The sequence below is a fragment of the Piliocolobus tephrosceles genome, chromosome 8, assembly GCF_002776525.5.
Source record: "Piliocolobus tephrosceles isolate RC106 chromosome 8, ASM277652v3, whole genome shotgun sequence".
Classification (NCBI taxonomy): Eukaryota; Metazoa; Chordata; class Mammalia; order Primates; family Cercopithecidae; genus Piliocolobus; species Piliocolobus tephrosceles.
The window spans coordinates 21,390,726-21,412,976 of record NC_045441.1 but is presented as its reverse complement, the minus strand read 5'-3'; the positions used below and the strand labels follow the sequence as shown (position 1 = coordinate 21,412,976).

General features: G+C 45.5%; 1 protein-coding gene across 8 annotated transcripts in view; it reads right to left on the bottom strand.

The window, feature by feature from the left end:
• SCRN1 (secernin 1) overlaps positions 1-22,251 on the bottom strand; it is an 87,483-nt gene that overhangs the window by 13,328 nt on the left and 51,904 nt on the right. For 3 of the 8 annotated variants that reach the window (XM_023188370.3, XM_023188376.2, XM_023188377.2), the window contains 3 exons: positions 19,296-19,461; positions 9,153-9,333; positions 2,834-6,868 (listed from right to left, as the gene is read on the bottom strand). In XM_023188370.3, coding sequence (XP_023044138.1) covers positions 6,710-6,868; positions 9,153-9,333; positions 19,296-19,461 — 506 coding nt within the window. In that variant the 3' untranslated portion in view covers positions 2,834-6,709. Of the gene's footprint in view, positions 1-2,833; positions 6,869-6,932; positions 7,020-9,152; positions 9,334-19,295; positions 19,462-22,251 lie in introns of those variants that run through there. The other 5 variants (XM_023188372.3, XM_023188373.3, XM_023188371.3 and 2 more) reach the window with 3 other exon arrangements.

Genomic DNA, 22,251 nt, shown 5'->3' with positions numbered 1-22,251 from the left:
TTGGAAAAACCAAGCAAGAAAAAAAAAATTTCTCAGGTTAATTTTTTAAAAAGTAGGTAACACTATATTCAGTTTGATTAACATAGAATGGGTGGAGTATTGCTTATAAATTCTGCTAAATTGTGTTGAAACAGAACAACCTTCACCCTACGTGCACTTAGCCTCACTCCCAACTCAGCAAACCCCTCAAAAAAGCCTCCTGTAGGAACAGAATCGTCTTGAATGCCCCCGTAGCATTTTAAGGTGGACCTTTGGGAACAGGGTTCAGGGGAGGTGAGATTTATCTGCTAGGTAAGCTATCTCAGAGATAGTGCTTGGAGGGCAAACCAGGATCTGAATCTCCGTTTTGCCTCTTACATGTTGCCTCTTACAGTCTGTGCCTCAGCTTCCTCTTTTGTCAAAAGGGGACATAAATATGTATCCGAGTGTATACTGCTGAAGATTCAATGATGTAATACACATGGGCAAGCCCTCAGCCCTTGAATCACAACGGAGCCAGTGACTGCACACCCTGCACCCCGGGGAGCAGTCAGTTTGCTGACTCCGTGCTTGGGCACAAACAGGGCTCTGCTGGCTGCATCCCAGGCACTCTATTCAGTATTTGCTGAGCTGCCCAGACCACACTTCACTAACTCTGCTGCTGGATAACAATGAGAGAGCAGTCATTAAAATTCATAGATGTTCCTGAAATAAATCTCATCTAGAAACTAATTTCAAAGCTGGTTACGACACACTTTGCATCAGAATTAGTTAAGGGGCCGTTTTATCGCTCTTATTGGTGGAGGTACAGATTGGCTCTTTCATGGCCAAAAGGGCCGGTCTGAGTGGGGAAGAAAAAGTAAGGGCCGAAGACAATCTACGAAGTGGATGATGAACCTCAAAGTCACATTGAGTGTGGCAGTGGTGAAGTAGCTAGAAGTGTAAGCACCTTTTATGGAGTTAGGTGTGGGAGACATGGTTCCTAGAGAGGGAGTAAGTTAATGGGAAGGGCTGTGGACTCCAGAAACAAGTTCCAAATTCTCAGACGGTGCCCCAGGAGGCTTCAGCATCCTCCATCCACCCATTCTGTTATGGGTTGAATTGTGTCCCCACACAATCCATATGTTGAAGTCCTAAGCCCCAGTACCTCAGAATATGACCTTATTTAGAAATAGGCCCATTGCAGATTCCGTTAGTTAAGATGAGGTCATACTGGATCAGGGTGGGCCCCTGATGCAGTATGACTGGTGTCCTTACAAAATGAAGAAATTGGACACAGATACAGACACAGGGAGAACGCCACATGAAGGTGAAGGCAGAGATAATCAGGATGCTGCTTCTGTGGGCCCCAAAGTGCTGAAGATTGCCAGCAGGCCACCAGAAGGTGGCAAGAGACATGAAACACGTTCCCTCTCACGGCCCGCAAAGGGAACCAACCCTGCAGATGCCTTATTCCTGGGACATCTGCGCTCCAGAACTGGGAACCGGGAAATTTCTCCTGGTTATGCTGCCCCGTTTGTGGTACTTTGTGACGGCAGCCCCGGCAAAAGAATACAGGCTCTGTCACCCAGAGCTGTGCAGGAGGGTACAATGTTTATGAAAAGAGAACTAGGAATAAAATTTCAGAATTAGCAGTTCCTTGTCATGTAAACAGAGCAGTCATCTACCCTGACCTTGAAACAGGTCACTCACTGCAGATGACTAAGTGCTATCTTCACGAGCAAGACCATTCAGTTGCGTTTTGCCTGTCACAGTGGAGAGAGAGTCATGGAAAGCAAGCTGGCATTTCTGGGTCACAGGAGTGGAGAGAGCTGGCTTTTTCACTAAGTGGCATCCTCTCCTGTTGTGGCATTGCTAGCGCGTTGGAATCAAGACGCCTGGTACAGAGTACCAGCCACTCTGATGATCTAGACTTCCATTCTAGTAACTGTGGTAAAATACACATAAAGTCTACCATCCTTACCATGTTTAGTGTTTAATTCATTCGTGTTGTGTACACTCATATTGTTGTACAACCGTCACCACCATCCCTCTCCATAACTCATCTTGCGAAACTTTCTGAAACTCTATACTCATTAAACAGTAACTCCCAATTTCTCCCCCACACCAGCCCGAGCAACCACCCTTCTAATTTCTGTCCCTAAGATTTTGACTGCTCTAGGTACCTCATAGAAATGAAACCATATAATATTCGTGACTGGTTGATTTCATAGAGTATAACATCCTTAAAGTTCATCCATGTTGTAGCATGTCAGAATCTGCTTCCATTTTGTTTTTAAGGATGAATAATATTCCATTGTATGGATATAACATTTTGTTTCTCCATTCTTCCATCTGTGGATACTTCAGTTGCTTCCAGATTTTCACACTGTGAATAGTGCTACTATGAACATGGGTGTGCAACCGCTCTTCCAGACCCTACTTTCAGCTCTGTTGTGTATACCCAGAAGTGGGATTGCCTGATTACAGGATAGTTCTATTTTTAATTTTTTGAGCAACTCCATACTGTTTCCCACGATGGATGCACTGTTTTACATTCCCACCAACAGTGCATAAGGGTTCCAATTTCTCCACATCCTCACCCACATTTGTTATTTTCTGGTTGTGGTTGTTTGTTGTTGTTGTTGTTGTTGATAGTAGCTATCCTGATGGGTGTGAGGTGATACTTCGTTGTGGTTTTATATTTAAAGACTGAATTTACCCACAGAACATTACATAATGCAAGAAACTGCTGAACTGTTTACTGAATATTCCAGCCAGAAAAATATATCTCTTCTCATACATCTTCTATGTTGCGACTGAGGCCCACATTTATTTACGAGACACAAAACAGAAGAGGCCACTCCACTGGATGTTAATTTCAGTTTTTTTTTTATTGTATGCTTGATGCATTTCGAGACAATTTCAAGGGCAAGCACTGGATAGGGATATTATCTGCTTTGTAGATATTTGTACAAAAGATTGTTAACACTACATGGTCAGTTCCCGCTGCAGGAAACAGAATGATTTTCTTTTCTTTCTTTCTTTTTTTTTTTTTTTATTATTCCCTGCCAATAGCATTTTCCATCTAACACATTTAAATTCTCACAACATAATTGCAAACATGTACATATTGGTTCCCATGAGAAATCTGCAGGTGACATTTGGGCATGTTTGGAGTCAATCAGATAAAGCACATTATGACAGAAACCATAAGAGGGGAGCTGGGACCTGGGACTGTGCAGAATGAAAAGCCACGGCTACGGGAAGCATAAGCGTGTGCTGCAACGGCACGTGCACAATGACCTGCCACTCCTGGCCCTCCATGGAGCACGCCCAGCGAGGGCGCCTCCTCCCTCCCTCCCTCCTCCACATGCTTCCTTCCTAAGGCTGAGAGCTCAACTGAAGACCTTCCTCAATAAATGGCAGAGGGCTCTTCAGTCAGGAATGCAGTTAGTGGTTTCATGACAGACACACTGGTCCCACCCGGCTTCTTTGCAGAACCAGCCAGAGCTGTGTAACACCTGTACCAATGTGGGATGACATCAGCTAGGAAGCAAAGTAATTTGCCTGGTTGATGATTATTTTTTATACCTAATGATTCACCCAGTAGTAAAGGAACCCCACAGCTAAGATCTAATGGGCAAATACCTGCTCTGTTAGTTTATAAGAAAGACTCGTTCTAATAACACCGGGTCTTATGTTATTGGGCACCAAGGAATCTCCATAATTTCGATTATATCTTTATTCTACCTAAAGTTTCAAAGCACCTCCAAGAATGAAAGGGTACTATTTCTGCTTTGCTAATTTACTCCTGCCAGAGCTTCTGTCCTGGAATATGAGGGCTATTTTCACCTATAGTCAATCCCATCTATTAGATAAGACTAGCTAGCTTATGTTTGGTTATAGGGCAAGGGAGTGGGGGAGAGATTCTGTCCTTTCTGGCCACAGCTTCTTTCTGCACAAGCATGCTCAGCCCCCACCCCAGTCTGAAAAGATACACAAAGGGTCTCCTAGGAAGCTACTTATACACTGTGACCCTTAAACATAATTTTTGCATTTCATCTTGAGTATTCATGTTCCCCATACTGCCTTCAGAAAAACAATCCCTGGTCAACAAATTATTCATGTAACAAGCATTTTTCCAAAGCAAAATCTGTTAGGAACATTTAAAAATGAACATTCCTCACCATAACAGCCTGCTCGAAACCCAACAACCTATTTCCAGCTGTTAATATAAGTACATAAAATCCCTAAAAGTAAGTGCAGCCACATCAGCAGATTCTCTGCTCTCTTCTTTTCTCCACCCATTCCAATGCACAATGTCCACTGCACTTACAGACCACCTCCAGACCTGATGGGAGCTGCCACGCCCCTTTTAACTTTTGCCAGGCTGTGCCATGCCCTCTAGTGGTAGGACTAGGACACCACAATTGTGGTGTAGAGTATTAGCATTAGCCAAGACAGCCCTCAAATTAGGGCTGCCTTCTTTAAGAAGCTTGACCAAGGTCAATGTCCCCTAACAGAAGTAGCCATTGTGTTTCCCAATGGGTAATGACACAAAGCGGGTAGGGTTATCCATGGCCTTTGGCCCATAGAAATGAAACCAGGCTTCTATGTAATTAATTCTCACTAGACTTCTTTCGGTCAAATTCTGAATCACCTTGGTTAACTCAGACATGTCAGGTCTGATGAAACATTTCATAGTAGGCGAAGGTGAAATCACGCAGTGAAATTTTAGAGCGGCTTTCTGCATCATCTTGCTTTACATAGCCACTTGGAACATGGACTTGGGAGGGGAGAGGTACCTACGTCACCCTTGAACCTCACTTTTCCCCCCCTTAACAGTGATAGAAAGACACTTTTAGAATAGCCGCCCCACCTAAAAGGACATTCTAAATTCACCAACAGTGAAAGCCCGGGCCAAACCTGCGTGAAGCTCTTAGCAGCTACAGGCCACCATTATTGGTTGCCGTTAACTCTGTCAGCTGAAATCGTCTTCCCATCGCCCACAATGTGTGGTTAATGATTTTATACACAGAGTTAACAAAACTGCTGAGCAAAAAGCTCATGGCACTCCTATACTCATGCCCTTGGAGAGTTGGTAGGACAAAAGAATGTGTTCTGATGAAACCTCTGAGCCTCACTGTTCACATCCATATAACGGGGCTGGGTCCCCTCAAAATCTCATGATACAGCTTCTGGGAAGGAGTTATTAACCCTGTCACTTCCCAGATAGCTGATACTCACAATGTTTCCATTTGCAGATTCCTGCCAAGAATGATGAGGCAGGATTAGGCCCCACTGGTGCTCTCCCACTAGCTGCTGTATTTACGTACACTTCTGTTCATCATCTCTGCCCATTTCAGGAGTGGCTGAGAGTTTGAATAGGTGGCAGTAAGCTCCCCACCACCACCCCACGCCCAGTGCAGCTACCCACCTGAATGAAGGCAGCTCCTGGGACATGTGAGGTGTGAGGAGTCGGGGGAAGAGCCAGGGAAGTCAGCTGCTTTGTATTTGGATTTGTGGGATGTAAAGGGCTTGGCAGGAAGGGTGGGGCCTGAACTGGTATCCTACAGAGAAATGCTTCTATATCCATCTGTCACCTCCTTGCCCTCTGTCTTCCCAGTGCTAAGCCCACCTGGTCTTCCTTGCATGCTTTTCTATGCTCTGGTAGTCAGTCAAATCCTTTAAGTGAACCCGACATTGTAAACAAATCAGTTTAATTAAAGTCTCTCTGTTGAGATAATGTAGTGACTGCTAGGATTCCAGCTATTTAACTAGAATCTAAATAGTCAAGAGTTCCTCCTTTTCTTTCCCTCATTAGCAGAGAGATTCACCGCTCTGTGGGTGGAACTGTGCCATAAGGCCATTCAATCACTCCTGGACTAGCTGTTGGTAACTAGACTGCGAATCATTTCTACACAACGAATCCTGTGGTGGCTGTGCTGCTGTGTAGGGAGAGCTGCCTCCTGGGACATCCATGCAGTGATTCAGAAGGCCACCAGCATGGCTACCTCTGAATCTCAGAAGTGAATAGGCTCCAGCTAATAAATTATCAGCTCTCCTGTAAGTGGAAGCAGCTCTGCAGTCCACCACATGTAAGCACAGTGCACGGAAAATGGGAAGACAGGTTCTTCAGAAGCCCAGGACGTAGGAAGGAGCCAGGACTGGAGAGGGGTCCCTTTCTTCCTTCCCACTGGTCCTGTCCCCCAGAAGACACCTGTGGAGACAGTGTGCACCACAGGCATGCACTCACAGGAGGCAGGGAGGTTCCCCTTGACAACACACACAAGAGCCCTGTGTGTGTGCGCACAAATGCCTCTTGTTAACCTGAAAGAAACCGCTACTGAGGGAAAGACTAAGACTTCAAAAGAATTTGCTTTTCCCGCCAGCTCAGCACTGTGGAGCCTGCCTTTCAAGGCTTGATGAACTCTAGTCCTCTTGTAAAAGGCTAATGTGTCCATTGCCACTGAAATACAATAATAGCAGCTTAAAATCCACAATTAGTCACACAACCGAACAACAGGCAACGGGATACATGTTACACTGCACAGGAAGGAGACCTACATTGCAGAAGGGGACACTGTGAGATTCAAGGCGGAACACAAGGTAACAGTTTGATCTGGCTTCGGAAAAGGAGGCCACATCTTAACTTTCTCATTTTACTCAAACAGGAGAGTGGTTTGTTTTGCTGGTAATTTAGTAAGGTGGGAAGTCTTAAATAAGAAGGGGAAAGGGAGCGCTGACTTCACTTAAAGAACTTAATCTCTGTGTCAACACAGTCATAGAAAAGGTCCCCCACTTCTGCAGGGTCCAGGGGCTCGGAGCTGGTCAGGATTTCTTCCATGGCTTCCAGGCCTTGCTTCTCCAGCTCCAGCATGGTGCTCCTCAGCTTGCGACCTTGCTCCTGAGGAAGGACACGACGGCTTTAGGTGTCAGCAAAACAGCGGGGGACATTGCAGCAGACACTGAAAGCCTCTAGGGGGCCAGCTGGCTTCCTGCTCAAGGTCCTGTCCTCCTCACACTCCGTTTCTCACACGACTGCCGCAGGGATTGTTCTAGAATGCCAGTGTGGTTATGTCACTGCCCGACTTAGAACACTTGCACAGCTTCCTGCTGCCTTTAGGACAAAGCTCAGATCCCAGAGTGACACTGAGGGAATGCTTCCCCTGCATCTCCCTACTCCTCAGCTGGACTGAATTCACTGCAGCCCTCTGGCCTCTGATGCTGTCTCGCCCCTGCACAGGTGGCCCTGCCCTCTGGAGGGCCGTCCCCTTCCTCAGCGCTTGGTCGACGTGCACCCATCTTCAGTCTCCTTGCAAAGCCTTTCCTTCCTCTTCCCCGCACAGTGCCACACCGTTCCCCCTGCCATGGGCGCTGTCTCCCACCTTGTGCTGGCTTGCCTCTGCAGCTGTGGCCCCTTGGATGGGAACCAGGCTCATTTCTATCCTCCAGTGACTGGGAGGGCACTCTCAAAAAATGTTCATTGAATGAAAAAAAACATGGATCAATGAATAAACAGGTGCCATGTCTCTCCCCTGTTGACTCTTTTTCTGAGATGGTGAGTTCACTTCTTCCATGGGACTCACTCATTTATGGCAGATGATAGTGAAAGCTTTCATTTGCCCCATGAGTCCCAGAACTGAGAAGCTGCTCTCACCACCCGCCCACCACTGCGCCATGCAGCGTCATGTGACTCCACCTGAGAGTCGTTTCTAAATTTCAAAACCCACCAGCCTCAGCAGTCTCATCTCTTTGAACACACAGCCCTTTCTACCTCTTCATTCTAATTAACCAAATATCCACCACACAGCGACAGTTTTCATCTACTTGGGGTTTACGGTCATCCACCAAGAACATAAGCACCGTCAGGAGCTACTGTGGACAGCCCTGGAGAAAGCACAGTTGAATGCAGTGGCAGCATGCATGCTTGCGATCTTCTGCCAGGCTTTGTAGGCTGGTGGGGAGAAGAGATGTAAAATACCTGGGCGACCTTTACGTGTTTACTGGTCTCTTCTGTGGAAGAGCAGGGCAAACTCTCAGAAAAGTGAGACAGCCCTTCTCAGAGATGCTGTCTGGATTCATCTGGATGGACTGCTTGGGTTTCCCTCTTGATATCCTTTTTCTATAGTCCACCATGTCAAATGCAAGAGGCTCACACCATCCACAGTACCAATTTATATAAAAGGTCCTCCTTTCGGGCCCTTCAGGCCAATTTGGACCTACCTATTAAAGGCTGTTACATAAATAGTTGGGGAAAACTGATGAGTGTCTAGCAAACACATTCCTTCTTCCTCTCTTCAGCAAAATATAGGCTTGAATTTTATATCAAGTCCATCGGGGTGGCTGCTGTGGACACACTGGGTGCTGTGGAATGTGCTTTGGGGGGTTTTCTTGTTTGAATTGATGACTTATCACTTTATTAACCAAAGGTATGGGACTGGGGAGAGCTGCACTTTGAAGGATTACTACTTCTTTTTTAAAACTAGGAATATGAGGCCGGGCGTGGAGGCTCATGCTTGTAATCCCAGCACTTTGGGAGGCAGAAGCAGGCGGATCGCTTGAGCTCAGGAGTTCAAGACCAGCCTGGCCAACATGGTGAAACCCTGTTTCTACTAAAAATACAAAAACAAAAAACAAAAAACCCTAGGAATACGAGAATATTTTCTAAAACTATGTTTGTACTATGGTAAAACATATGTATTATAACATAAAATTTACCATTTAAAAACTTTAAAACATACAGTTCAGTGCATTAAACTCATTCACAATGTTGTACGACCAGCACCACCAGCCATCTCCAAAACTTTTTTGAAACAACACATCATTGTATCTTTAAATCAAATGTTGCCAGCAAATACAACTTTTGACCCCCAAAAGTACATACATAATTTTACACAGTATGTAACAGTTATCCCTACTGTACTGCATATTCCTAAGTAAGATACCCAGCCTGCTGAGTTCCAGAATAACATGAGAAGGAGAAGCTTTGTCTTATTTGGTTTCAAGAGCCTGGGCGGGAAAATGAACACCAGCTTTCTAGGAAGGGCCCCAGGAACCTGGCCTCTGGGAGGAGCCTGGCCACACTGGATGGGTGGGGGGAGGGTCTCACTTGTCATCTGCTTCCCTGCCTCCTTCCTCGCTGACCTCGCCCGCCCGCCTCCGCCTCTGTGGCCCTCATGCAAGCTCACCTGATCACTTTCGATGATGGCCCGTGCCCACTCGTGGGCTTTGTACAGCTCATGCCGGCGGTCTGGTTTCTCCTGGAACCGAGGCTCCTTTCTGGCAGGGTCGTCATCCCCAAAACAGGGAGACTGTGTTTTGGGGACAAGTTTTACATCATCCACAAAGATGAAAGGCTTGAATATGGATCTGGAGAGGAAGGAGAGGCACTTCAGCCAGGCAGAGGTTGGGGCTCAGGAACACCCAGAGACTATCCTTTTGTTCAGCAAACACTGCCTAAGCCAACTTGTGGTAGGTGGTGGGTGGGGGGTGGGGGTGATGGGTGGGTGGGTGCCAAGAGAGACATAACTGCATGTTTTAGTCGCTATTTTAGCAAAACTAGCAGTCATTTACAAGCTGCAAATTCCTCTACTTACAGTAAAGAGACATTAAAACAGACTTCCTTTGTTCTGAACCATTTGAGAGGACTCTTTTAACAATAAAAAGTGAGGCAAACAGTGTTCTGAGAAAGGGTGCAAGGAGCCATCTAGCTGAGTGAGAGGTTTGCCTTTTTTTTTTTTTTTTTTTTTACCGTGGTCTGAGAAGCAGCCTCTGGGAAGGGAAGGGCCTTTTGGTTTGGATTTGTTTTCAGTTTCTTCTGAGGTTCTACCTTACTGAAAAATCTATGGAATATCTCTGACAGACCCAAGGAGGGGACAGAGTAAGAAAGATGACAGAAGAGGCCTTGGAGGGTGCACACCACACAGAAGTCCGGTTGTGTGAGAGAGCTAGCACAGGGCACAGCAGGTAGCTAATGCCTCTGGCTCTCTTCAATTCAGTTCTCAAGCAGGATGGATGTTACCTTCAGGAAAATGGCTGTGCGCATGCCTGCATGTGTGTGTACTTGTGCATGTCTAGGACACATCACCACACACACACACACACACACACACACACACACGAGAGCCACGCATATAAACAGCTGTGGCCTGGGATCCCAGGCCAACAGGGTGAGGGGCCAATACAGCTGACTGTAACACCGGGGAGACAGCCTTATCCCACCCTCCCTACACCCAGAGGAAACACTGCTGGATCAGAGGGCTGCTCCTGGCAGGCATGGGCACCTCTGGGTCCCAAGGATTGCCTGTTTTCAGCTGCACCATGGGGCAGCACCTGCAATAACAGCAGGAGAGAAGGAACTCCCCATACGTGCCCCATATGTACAGGTTAGATTTGTCAGATTTGGACATTTTTTTCTCCTCTCAACAGGTGCACTGTGGCTCATCCCGGGTACCTCAAGTGGGCTAGAGGTGAGCTAAGATGTTGATTCTCTCAGCCCTGGGGCATCTGGGGCTTGAGGAAGCCAGGGCAGCCTTGCCAGTGTGCCACACAGGTATTAATATTTTCAGGTATGGGCCAGGTGTGGTGGCTCACACCTGTAATCCCAGCATTTTGGGAGGCTGGGAAAGGCAGATCACTTGAGGTCAGGAGTTCGAGACCAGCCTGGCCAACATGGTAAAACCCTGTTTCTATTAAAAATTTTTTAAAAATTAGCCAAATGTGGTGGAGTGCTCCTGTAATCCCAGCTACTCAGGAGGTTGAGACGAGAATAGCTGGAACCCGGGAGGCAGAGGCTGCAGTGAGCCGAGATCATGCCATTGCACTCCAGCCTGGGTGACTGAGCGAGACTCTGTCTCAAAAACAAACAAAACAAACAAACAAAAACTATATTCAGGTATGCCATGAGCTGAAAAGGGACTGGGAGCCAATAACCCTTGCTACCCAATTTTGTTCTTGGACTTGCAGCAACAGTATTGGCTGCAGAACCTCAGGCCCCACCCTGTCCTGCTGAATCAGAATCTGTATTTTTAATAAGATCCCTGTGGATTCATGACATATCCAAGTCTGAAGAGCACTACTAAAGACACAACAGTAATGAGAAGTACCCTCTTAGGTTAGCTTCCTGATGTTGCCATGGGACAGGAGTCTCAGGTGAGAAAAGAAAGACACTGATCACAATATGCAAAATTGGGGGCCCAGACTAATTTAATTTCAGTATTAAAAGCAGTAAGACCTTCGTACCCCAAGCTGGTGAACTGAGTGGTACTAGTTGAGGACTAGTGTCAGGTACTCTGCTGTTCTCTATAGGTGATGTAAATGTAATTGGAGACTGGGCCCATCCTCCGATCCACTGGGAAGTACAAGGCATGCCAGGCTGCGCCCACCTGCTCAAAGTCAAGCCCTGCCAAGAACCTTCCCTCCCCAGCCATCATCAAAAGAAGTTCCCCCTAAAGACATAGGGGAGCTACCCTTGTACAGAAGGAACACACACTTCCACTTCCTACAGCCCTTGAAAATAGAATGATTGCTCTACCCCTCTACTAAGTGTTGAATGAATGGCTGTTGAATATGAAAAAGGAATTACTGCAAAACCTAAAACTGTTTAAACCAATTTTGACTACATGAAATTGAATTCTCTAATTGGTGAGTCAGTTGATTCTGCAAAAGGGCTGCAGATGGAGGGCTCACTGAAAGAGGGCAATGGAGCAGTGGGGGGGAGGAGGGCCAGGAGAGAGCACGCCTAGTCATCCACAACCAGCTGCCTCCAGGCTACCTCTGGGCTCTGACAGCAGGACTGCCTCACAACAAGCAGGCATCCTACCCTTCAGGACCAGACAGCACTAGGGGTTTCCTGGGAAGTCAGTGCATGTCACATCAGCAGCATCAGCCTCCTTGGCTGGCACAGAGACCCTTCAGTGGTGGACAGGCCCGCGGCTCCCGCCCAGCAGCCCAGTCAGCTCGGTTTTCATCTCAGCTCCAGGGCTCTGCGCTGGGCAGAAATGGGCAGAGCCAAGACTCCCACCTGGGCTGGTAGGCTTCACAGTGGGACTGGTACAGGCTCAACACCTGGCAGCCAAGGGAACTGCGACCACGCCCTCCAGCGGAGCCCACTGAGCAGGCACCATGCAATGCTACTTCATTCAATCCCCATGCCACTCGAAAGCCCACTCCAAACACAAGTGGGAGCAGTATCTTCATCAGGAAACCTGCCATTTCACCCCTAAAACCTCAGTGCTTCCCTTACTGAGCATCTCAGGTCTCTTCTGACACAGGACCCCTTGGGAAAGCCATGCCAAGAAGTGAGGGAAGGGGACAGCCTGGCAGCACCGCTTGGCGGAGCTACCTCCTGCAGAGCAGGGCAGGTAACTGGGCTGGGACTTGGAATAGGGGTGTGAGTCCCTGCTCTGCCTCTGACCCACCGTGGGCCCATGGTTTTCCCTCTCTGCTCTCGTCTGACTACAATGATCTCAACAGTCCCTCCCAACTTCTACAACTAGTTTATTTCCATTTCCGTCATGAAGCTTGTAAACTGGTGATGCCAGCTTCAGTAAGCTCATGCTAACCACAGTCACGGTCTTCTGTATCCAATATAGGATAAATGCATAGTAAAAACTCAGAATGCTCTATGTGACGTAACTTTAAACCCACCCCAAGCTCACTGGAATGGAGAGGTTAATCAATGAGGGTGTCTGGTGGCTTTTCTAAGAGAAGAGATACCATAAGTTTGTCCCTCTCATCTATCCATTTTAGTTTAAAAAGAATACATAATAAATATGAGGAGGTTCCCAAAATATTCTAAAGTAGCCAAAGCTCTCCAAAGATTTTTTCAAAGTTTAGTATATTCAACTAATAAAAAATATAAAGCCTAAATGTATTGAGGTGGTTACAAGCTTGTTTGAGATTGAATAAATTATATAACTAATAAATAAGGATATCTAAAAAATAATAACTACATAAAATATTAACAAAAATTTTGCTGATAATAATTGCAATATTAATAATTGTTTAAACCAGGATGTGGAAATTATCTATAATTCTGGTTTCATCATTTGTGTCTATGTACCCAGAAAAGGGGAATGGGGGTAACTCAGTGGTTCCCAGACGTTTTGATTTCTTTCAATCTTTACGGAAAATCACACTTAGAATTTCAAATAGATCAGGAGATACTCTGACATTTTCCCACAGGTGAGCCACAGATGGTAGCTTCTTAAATGCTACTTGAATTAATAAAAGCCCATTAACAGATACACCCACTGTCTCCACCACGTACAATTAGCAGATACACCCAACCGTGTCCAGCCCACCTGACCAGGATGAGGCCCACTTCATCACACGCATGGGATGCCCCCGAGTGTCCCGTGGACGGCTTGGATGCGGAACACAACTGAAAAGGCTCCAGAAGGCTGATTCCGCCTCTGTCCTCAGGGCTGACTCCCAGACCGACCTTCGGAAAAGTCACCAAACCCTGGGCTGGGAATTTGCCCCAGTCACTCAGCCTTCTGTGGTGTGGTGTGACAGGAATACAAGATGATGGGCCCAAAAGGACAAAGTGCTTCCAATGGCGAGGCGCAGCCCAGCAGCCAGTTCATGAGGAGGTTCAGAGCTGGCTGAGCTACTTTAAAGGGACCTTGTGAGGGGCGGTTAAACTAATGAGACCACGAGCAACACTAAAGGAAGCCTCCCTTCAGCCTTCAGCTCTCACGAAGACAAATCTAAGGGCTGAGGCACACAGTCCCATGACATGATGCACAGCGTGGGCATGCAAGCTCTGTTGCAGAGATCTGCAGAATTTTAGCCTTGAGTGACAATGTGAGGCACAGCCAAGAAACATACTCCACTGGACATACCGTTCCCTCATCTGCCCCTTTTTCCCTCTAAAGCCTTGTGAGGGAGGCAGCATGCCAATGTAAAAAAACTATTTTCCAATCATTTGTTTTCTCATTTTGGAAGAACAGCAATATTATCATGAAAATCTCTAACATTTTATAGCACAGCATAATTCTCAAAGCATCTGCATTCAATTCTCATGGTACTCTTATTCATTCATTCATTCATTCATTCATTCAGCAAATATGTGTTGAGTCCTGGCGGAGTACCAGATGCTGTTCTAGGTAGTAGGGATACAGCAGTGAACAAAGAAGGGCAAACATTTCTGTCCCATTTTACATATGAGATGACTGAGGCTCATAGAAGCTAAGTGCTTTGTCCAAAATCACATTCCTACTAAGTGGCAGATCTAGAAGTAAATTCAGATCTAAATGCAAGGTCAGTTTTCCCCACTACCTCTCACTCTTAAATTCTTCTGTTAGTTTTTCCATACACCTTGTACTACTGCAGAAAAAGAAAATACTTTTTGTGCTTTAGAATTTATAATTTAATATCAGTGGCTAGCCAACACTGTTGTCCTCAAACATGGCTCTGCTCTTACTGAAGATGCAGAAACTCTCCAAGCAACAAACCAGGCTGATCCTGTGACCTGGAGTTCCCGGCAAATCTACTGAGGAGAATTAGCACAGAAAGAACAATACATAAACCCCTGTTCAGAGGAAGCTGCCCACCTTTGAACCAATCTCAAATAAACCTGCAATACCAAGTTTCTCTCAGAAACGCAGGTGCCCCTCAGAGTGGTTCATCTATGTTTATTCCAGCTTTACTGTGAGCGACTTTAATCACAGAGTCAAAGTCACACCCGGCTCCCATAAACATATACACTTTCTATGTGCCCACAAAAATTAAAACAAAACAAAAAAAAACATTTAAAGTCACACCTGGCTGAAAGCAGAACTAATCCATGAAGGGAGTCTCCATTTTAAAGGAAAAGAGAACCAGTACTTTTGAAGCACTGAACAGCCTTAAGGATGGTGGGCTGGATTCAGAGGCTCTGGGAAGTTTTGAAAAGTCAAACGTGTAGGACAGAGAGAGGAGACGACTGGTGTTGGAAGAATTCAGAATGGAATTGGAGGGGTAGCCGCCATGTAGCCTAGGGCCTTCGGCTCTGTGTCTATCTGCGCAGGCCGTGCCCCACGTGGCTCCAAAGGTTGCATGAGTCATGCTGACCAAGGCTCATAATGTTTGCTCCAGTAACAAAAAGCTGTTTCTGACATGTGAATTATCTAGATGGTAATGTCTTGGCCATTTTAACTTCTCAAGATTAGTACACTGGCCCAGCACTTTGAGAGGCGGAGGCAGGCGAATAACCTGAGGTCAGGACTTCGAGACCAGCCTGGCCAAAATGGTGAAACCCCATCGTTACTAAAAATAAAAAATTAGCTGGGTGTGGTGGCACATGCCTATAGTCCCAGCTACTCGGGAGGCTGAGGCAGGAGAATTGTTTGAATCCAGGAGGCGGAGGTTGCAGTGAGCCAAGATCACACCACTGCACTCCAGCCTAGGTAACACAGTGAGATTCCATCTCCAAAAAAAGAAAAAAAGATTAGTACACTGAGAGGAGAAGAGGAAGAAACAAAGAAAACGCACCCACAAGTAAGGAGGTGGGGTGGAGGGGAATGTCCTGGCATCTCTCCAGCACCCTGCCACTAGTTAAAGTAGCTCAGACACACTATTTTCTTAGAACTTCTACGTTCTCCCCGCCTTCTGGTTTACCCATCCTGTATCTTGAGTATTTATTTTATTTCATTTTATTTTATTTTATTTTTAAGACAGAGTCTCACTTTGTCATGCAGGCTGGAGTGCAGTGGCTCAATCTCAGCTCACTGCAACATTTGCCTCCCAGGTTCAAGTGATTCTCCTGCCTCAGCCTCCAGAGTAGCTGGGATTACAGGCACACGCCACCACGCCTGGCTAACTTTTGTATTTTTTTTTAGTAGAGACAAGGTTTCGCCATGTTGGCCAGGCTGGTCTGGAATTCCTGACCTCAAGCGATCCACCCACCTTGGCCTCCCAAAGTGCTGGGGTTCCAGGCGTGAGCGGCCACACCTGGCCCGTATCTTGAGTATTTATTTGTGTATTTTCCTGCATGTGGGGGCCTCTCAGTGGTTTACTGGTCTAACAACTATATCTCTGAAAAAATTAGCTCAGATTTATGGCATTTGCCAGTTTCTGTAGTGTAAATACCCTCACTGTGGCCCATTTCAAGGGGCCAATGACATCACCACATGTGGAGTTGGAAAGAGAGGCTCTCTTCACAAGCAGCTCTCCGTGATTCCAGCACACTGTAAGACTCCGAATTTCACACTGTCTCACAATGCTAAGTAAGGTACTTCTCTACTCCTCCCCGCTCCAATTCTTCACATCAATGAAGCTTTAACAAGTGCTGGCTTCCTAGGAAATGGTTTCCAAAGGTCAGAACCAGTACACTAAAGCCAATCGGTGTCACTCTTTGAATGACTGTGGCACACACTGACTCCACACAGTGTTGATGTGATGGAATTTGCCTTCTCAACATAATTAAGTGAAGAACTTCTGCATCTCCCTCAAGCATTGAAACTCTGCCTTCAGCATCTCCTTCCACCTCTCAACCTTACATAGTACCTAGCACATAGTAGGAGGGAGGGAGGGGAAAAGAGGATGTGAGCGCAAGTTATTTCAAGGAAAAGATCTATAATTAATACAGTGAGAAAAGGACAGAGAAGTGTCCAGGCAGGCAGACAACAGGAAGATCATGTTTTTTGGTTTTAACATTAACTGGGAAGGGTAAAGACTAAAGTGTGGTTCTTTTCCAAGTCCGCTACTATGAAGCGATTTCTAACATTTTTAGCATTAACAGAAGCCAAAATCTCCCTAATTTTCTTGCCTAAAAATCTAAGAAAAGGTAATTATGTTTCTTGCTGACAAAATACAATAAGTCGAGCATGCTCAATTACAGAGAAACACTGAAATGTTGAATAGAAACAATAACAATGTATGACAGTTCTACTGTCACGGTAGGAAATGCAGCTCTTTTACCATGGAAGATAATAATGAATTTCTTCCAGAAGGGTCTTAATCTTCTATAACACAAGGTCTTTGAAATTAATTTAACCATGAATAATTTTCTTTTAAAAGCACTTAAAATTTTTCATTTTAACTATCAGAAGGCTATTGCCCAGCCATTTTTACAACTGGATTAGGCCATGTCCTTCAGCCTAGGAAGTGGAGTTCCTTCACATCGGTATCCTGGGCTCACAAGGCCCTGTCTCCTGAGCACAGTTAGAGCCGGTATCTGAGACATCAGGAACGACAGGGGTTGGTTCAGCTCAACCCACTCTTTGAAAGGCTCCTGTTCCCTGAAAAGCCATGCCCAAATACTTTCGCAGAGCATTCCAGACACTTGAAAATAGAACTCCAAATGTCCATATGTACCCCTGTCACCCAGCAGGGTCCTCACAAGGGGCTACTGAGCCACTAGCATTAGGGGAGCAAACTAGGTCACAGTTCAGGAGGAGGGAGGCCCAGACACAAGGGGAAGACGGAGCCTCAAATCCGCTGGGCCAAAAAGTGGGTAGAAGGTACGGCCATGGAGCCCAAGGATTCAGAACTGGGAGACAAAATCAAGGGAATAGCAACTGAACTCAAACAGGAGGAGCCTCCTGAGAGGCTGCCAGGAGCAGCGTCGAGCAGTTGAGGCTCACTGATAAAGGCTGACAGGGGTGCCACGGGAGGGTGCTAGGTTTGTTTCACAGAGGGGCTGGGGGTAGAGGAGCAATGGGCACCTAGTGACCAGCACTATCTCTGGGAGGATGCACGGCTCTAGCCCGTGGTCATGTGGTTTCATGCCTCTCTGCCTTTGCACGTGCCGTCCTCTCCACCCAGACTGCTGTTCCTGCTTTTTACCTAACGAACCCCTGCTCTTTCCACAACGCCCAGTGCTCAAGAGCTCCGTCCTCTGTGAAGCTTTCCCCTTCATCATCTCATTTGTGCCACCATTTTCCTTGTACACACTTCATCCATGGTATACAACAAACATAATATTTGGTACGCAGTAGGTGATTAGCGTTTGTTGAATGAATGAGTGAATGAAAAACTAAGAACAGCTAATACTGAGTTCCCCAGTCAGGTCTGGTTAGAAAGATCTATTGATATTGGCAGTAGTTTAAAAATGAGGCCAAAGGGTCACAAGAGGTGCTTCACTTTTCCCCTGAGTCATCTAAGAATCAGTCCCTAGCTAGATGTAATCATTGTCTTATATTCCTGAAACAGTAAAAGGAGAATAAATATTTTCAGCTGCAAAACGAATGAAATGTAATACCAGCAAATACCCCGGAAGCAGATTCAAAGGTTTAACAAGCTGACTTTCAGACAGCGATAATGATGATCAGCCAATGGAACACCCAAAAAAACACCAGAGAACCTACTGGAATGGGCAGCCTTCTAGAGCCTTCCAGGCTGAGGATCAGACTTGCCTGACAGATTCCTAGGTCCACCTCAAAGATTCTCATACAATAGGTATCAGTCAAGGAACCTGTATTTTTTGAAAACTCCTCCAAGTGATTCTAGCAATGAACAGATTTAGAAACCACTGGACGGCTGGTTCTAAGCTACTGGTGACGTGATTCCTGATATACATGACAGAATGTTCCTGGGGAGAGGGGCTGCTGTCTGCCTGGGAGATCAGAGATCGTCTTCATAAATAATCGTTAAATCTACCATGTATTGACTTGGATTATCTCATTCAGTCCTCCCAACAAGCATGTAAAGGTAGGAGCTGGTATTATCCCCATTGTACAAATACAGAAACTGAAGCTTAGAGAGGTGAAATAACTTATTCAGCTTCTATGGGGCAGAGGTTGGATTCAAAATCCTGGCAGGTCATTCTAGAGGCTGTGTTCTTTATCCCTGTGTAATGCTGCCTTTTTGCTGAAGTACAGGGGCAGAAAGCAACCCCCTAAAACACAATGTCTTAAAGAAGGGGCCAGTACACGTGAAGCTACTTCAATCTGTATTGCCTCTGAACTGTTTTATTCTCTAACTCACAGGAACTGGTTGTTTTGATAAATCATGAACATTCCCACATCTCTCTGTCTCGCTGTGTTTTGTTCATTTCTGTATCCCTCATAAACCACACAATGCTTGGCCCATGAGTATACTCAGTAAATATTTGATATTAGGTTGGTGCAAAAGTAATGGTAAGGACCACAATTACTTTTGCACCAACCTAATAAATTTAAAATAACTACTAGATTCCCTGACTGTCATAAATACTATGTGACTAAAACCAAGGAATTCAGTTAATCAAAGCCCTTGGTGCTACACTGCCCACAATGAGGCTGACTGAAAAATGTGACTTTGTTATCCAAGGGGAGGACATGGTCAGGCACTTACTACGCACTTGCTGAATGAGCTTTCAAGGGAAGCACTCATGTTCTCCCTACGTGACCAGGTCTCGGACAAACCTGGAAGGATCGGGGGTCCCAGTGAAGTAGTGAATGCACGGAGAGCTTCTATTCTGTGGCAGGACAGACACTCCACTGGCTGTGGTTAGGAAAGACTCGGAGTCTATGCACACTCCACTGGCTTTGTCCCGTAAGGTGCTCATCATCGTCTGCACCGTGATGCTTTCTGCAAAAACATAAAAGACAGACAAATGGAAAGAGTAGATATAACACAAAACTGTGGTGGGCTACTAACTAAACTCCATTCATTCTGTTCTCTTTTTAGTAATAAAAACTCTGAAATTATATCTGGGACTGTAATCACCAAACTACAGAGTCTATTTCCCCACTTCCCTTGTGACTATATGTGGCCATGTGATGTTGATCAATAGGAGGCAAGCAGAAACAATGTGTGCAATTCCTCATCACATCTAAAAACAAGGTATGTTTGCCTTTTGTTTTTATTTTCTCCCTTCCTGCCAACTAGGAGATGCAAACAAGTGGACCACAAATGGAATTCCTGTGTTGAGTCACAGTAACCAGCCATGGACTGGTCATATATACCTGAACTGTAAGATGGGAGAGAAATAACCTACTATTTTCTTTAAGCCATGTTAATTTGGGTGTCTCTGTTACAGCATTTAGCTGTACCTCAATCAGTATAATAACTCAATAGATATCCACAAGAAAGTACGTACAATCTACTATGCACAGTCCACCAAGCTCGCTCCCATAAACTCTTGCTGGTCAGAATCAATACTCCATTTGGAGAATGTCCTCTCTGCGGTGGGAAATATATGCACAGAGAGGCATTTAGAATATTCAGAGCCATTAGGACTGTTGGCTGTGACCACAGATAAACAGATAAACAAATCCTTGATTACATGAGATCCCATTTCTACAACTTCCCCTGGGTTATAATTGGTTAAAACACTATTTCAGTCTGTGTTCACCATGATGGAATTGAAGCATCACATGGAGAGAAAGTTTGTTGGCACATTCACATCCACTTTATAAATCTCTACTTACATGTCATACCTAGAAATATTAACAACAAATCCTTGATTGCTTCAACCATCCAGTGTTCAGATTTCCTCATTGTCTTATAAATGAGCCTACTGATTTGAACTGGAATCAATCAGAATTGGAAACGTCTCTGCGTCTTGTTTTTTCCCCTTGCATCTTTTTTTTTTTTTGAGACGGAGTCTGGCTCTGTCCCGCCAGCTGGAGTGCAATGGCGCAATCTCGGCTCACTGCAACCTCCACCTCCCAGGTTCAAGTGATTCGCCCACCTCAGCCTCCCCAGTAGCTGGGACTATAGGCATGCACCACCACGCCTGGCTAATTTTTGTATTTTTTTGGTAGAGATGAGGTTTCACCATGTTGGTCAGGCTGCTCTTGAACTCCTGGCCTCAAGTGATCTGCCCTCCACGGGCCTCCCAAAGTGCTTGGATTGCAGGCATGAGCTACCGCACCCACTCAGCTTGCATCTTAGTTGTCAGAGTCATCGTTCCTGTAGTTGCGCACAGTGTAAGCTTTGCAGATGGCATCCTCATGGCATTATTTGTTGGGAACAGGCCCCCTGAAATCTGGCCATAAACTGGCCCCAAAACTGGCCATAAACAAAATCTCTGTAGCACTGTGACATGTTCGTGATGGCCATGGCGCCCACGCTGCAAGGTTGTGGGTTTACGGGAATCAGGGCAAGGAACACCTGGGCCAACCTGGGCGGAAAACCGCTTAAAGGCGTTCTTAAACCACAAGCAATAGCATGAGCGATCTGTGCCTTAAGGACATGCTCCTGCTGCAGATAACTAGCCGGACCCACCCCTTTATTTCGGCCCATCCCTTCGTTTCCTGTAAGGAAGACTTTTAGTTAATCTAATACTTTTAGTTAATCTATAATCTATAGAAACAATGCTTATCACTGGCTTGCTGTCAATAAATTCATGGGTAAATCTCTGTTCAAGGCTCTGAAGGCTGTGAGACCCCTGATTTCCCACTCCACACGTCTATATTTCTCTGTGTGTGTGTGTCTTTAATTCTTCTAGCGCCATTGGGTTAGGGTCTCCTCGACCGAGCTGGTCTCGGAAATTATTATATTAAATAGCGTATTTGTTCCTCTATCCTCTGTATTTCCTGTAAATTAGTAGCCAGACCTAAAGGCTTTATCAGATTTACAGCTGATGTTTTGGCAACATTATTTAATATCTTTCATCCAGCTAGATTTTTTTTAATTCAAACAATTTTGATTTTTTTAAAGCTCCCATTTAAAAGTGAATATTTTCTTACCTTCCTTCCCAGAATATATTACATAAGTGCTATAGCAAAAGTCCTAAAGTGTTCTAGATTAAGAGCCAGGAAACATTTTCCTTCCTTTTTGTTTTTTTTTTTTAAAGAGACAGGGTCTCACTCTGTCACCCAGGCTGGAGTGAGGTGGTGCAATCACAGCCCACTGCAGCCTTGAACTCCGGGGCTTAAAAAATCTTCCCACCGCAGCCCCCTGAGGAGCAGGAACTATAGACACGCATCATGTCTGGCTAATTTTGTTCATTTCTTTGGAGAGATGAGATCTTGCTGAGTTACCCAGGTTGGTCTTAAACTGAACTCCTAGCCTCAAGTGATCCTCTGCCTTAGCCTCCCAAAGTACTGTGATTACAAGCATGCACCCTGCCTGACCGTAAATTTTTCAGGTTTATGGGCCATACAATTTCTGTTGAAACTCTCCTGTTGCACCTGCTCAACTCTGCCATTATAGTGAGAAAGCTGCCCCAAACAATATATAAATAAATGGGCATGGCTACAGTCCAATAAAATTTTATTTTCAAAACAGGCAGCTGCCAACAGGTCATAGTTTGTTGACCCCTGTTCCAAATGATCCAGAACTTTGACTTATAAAATACACGCATCACCAACAAATATAGAATGACTGTTGCAGGTTTTTTGGAAGGATTTCTGCATAGGCACAAAAGTAAGA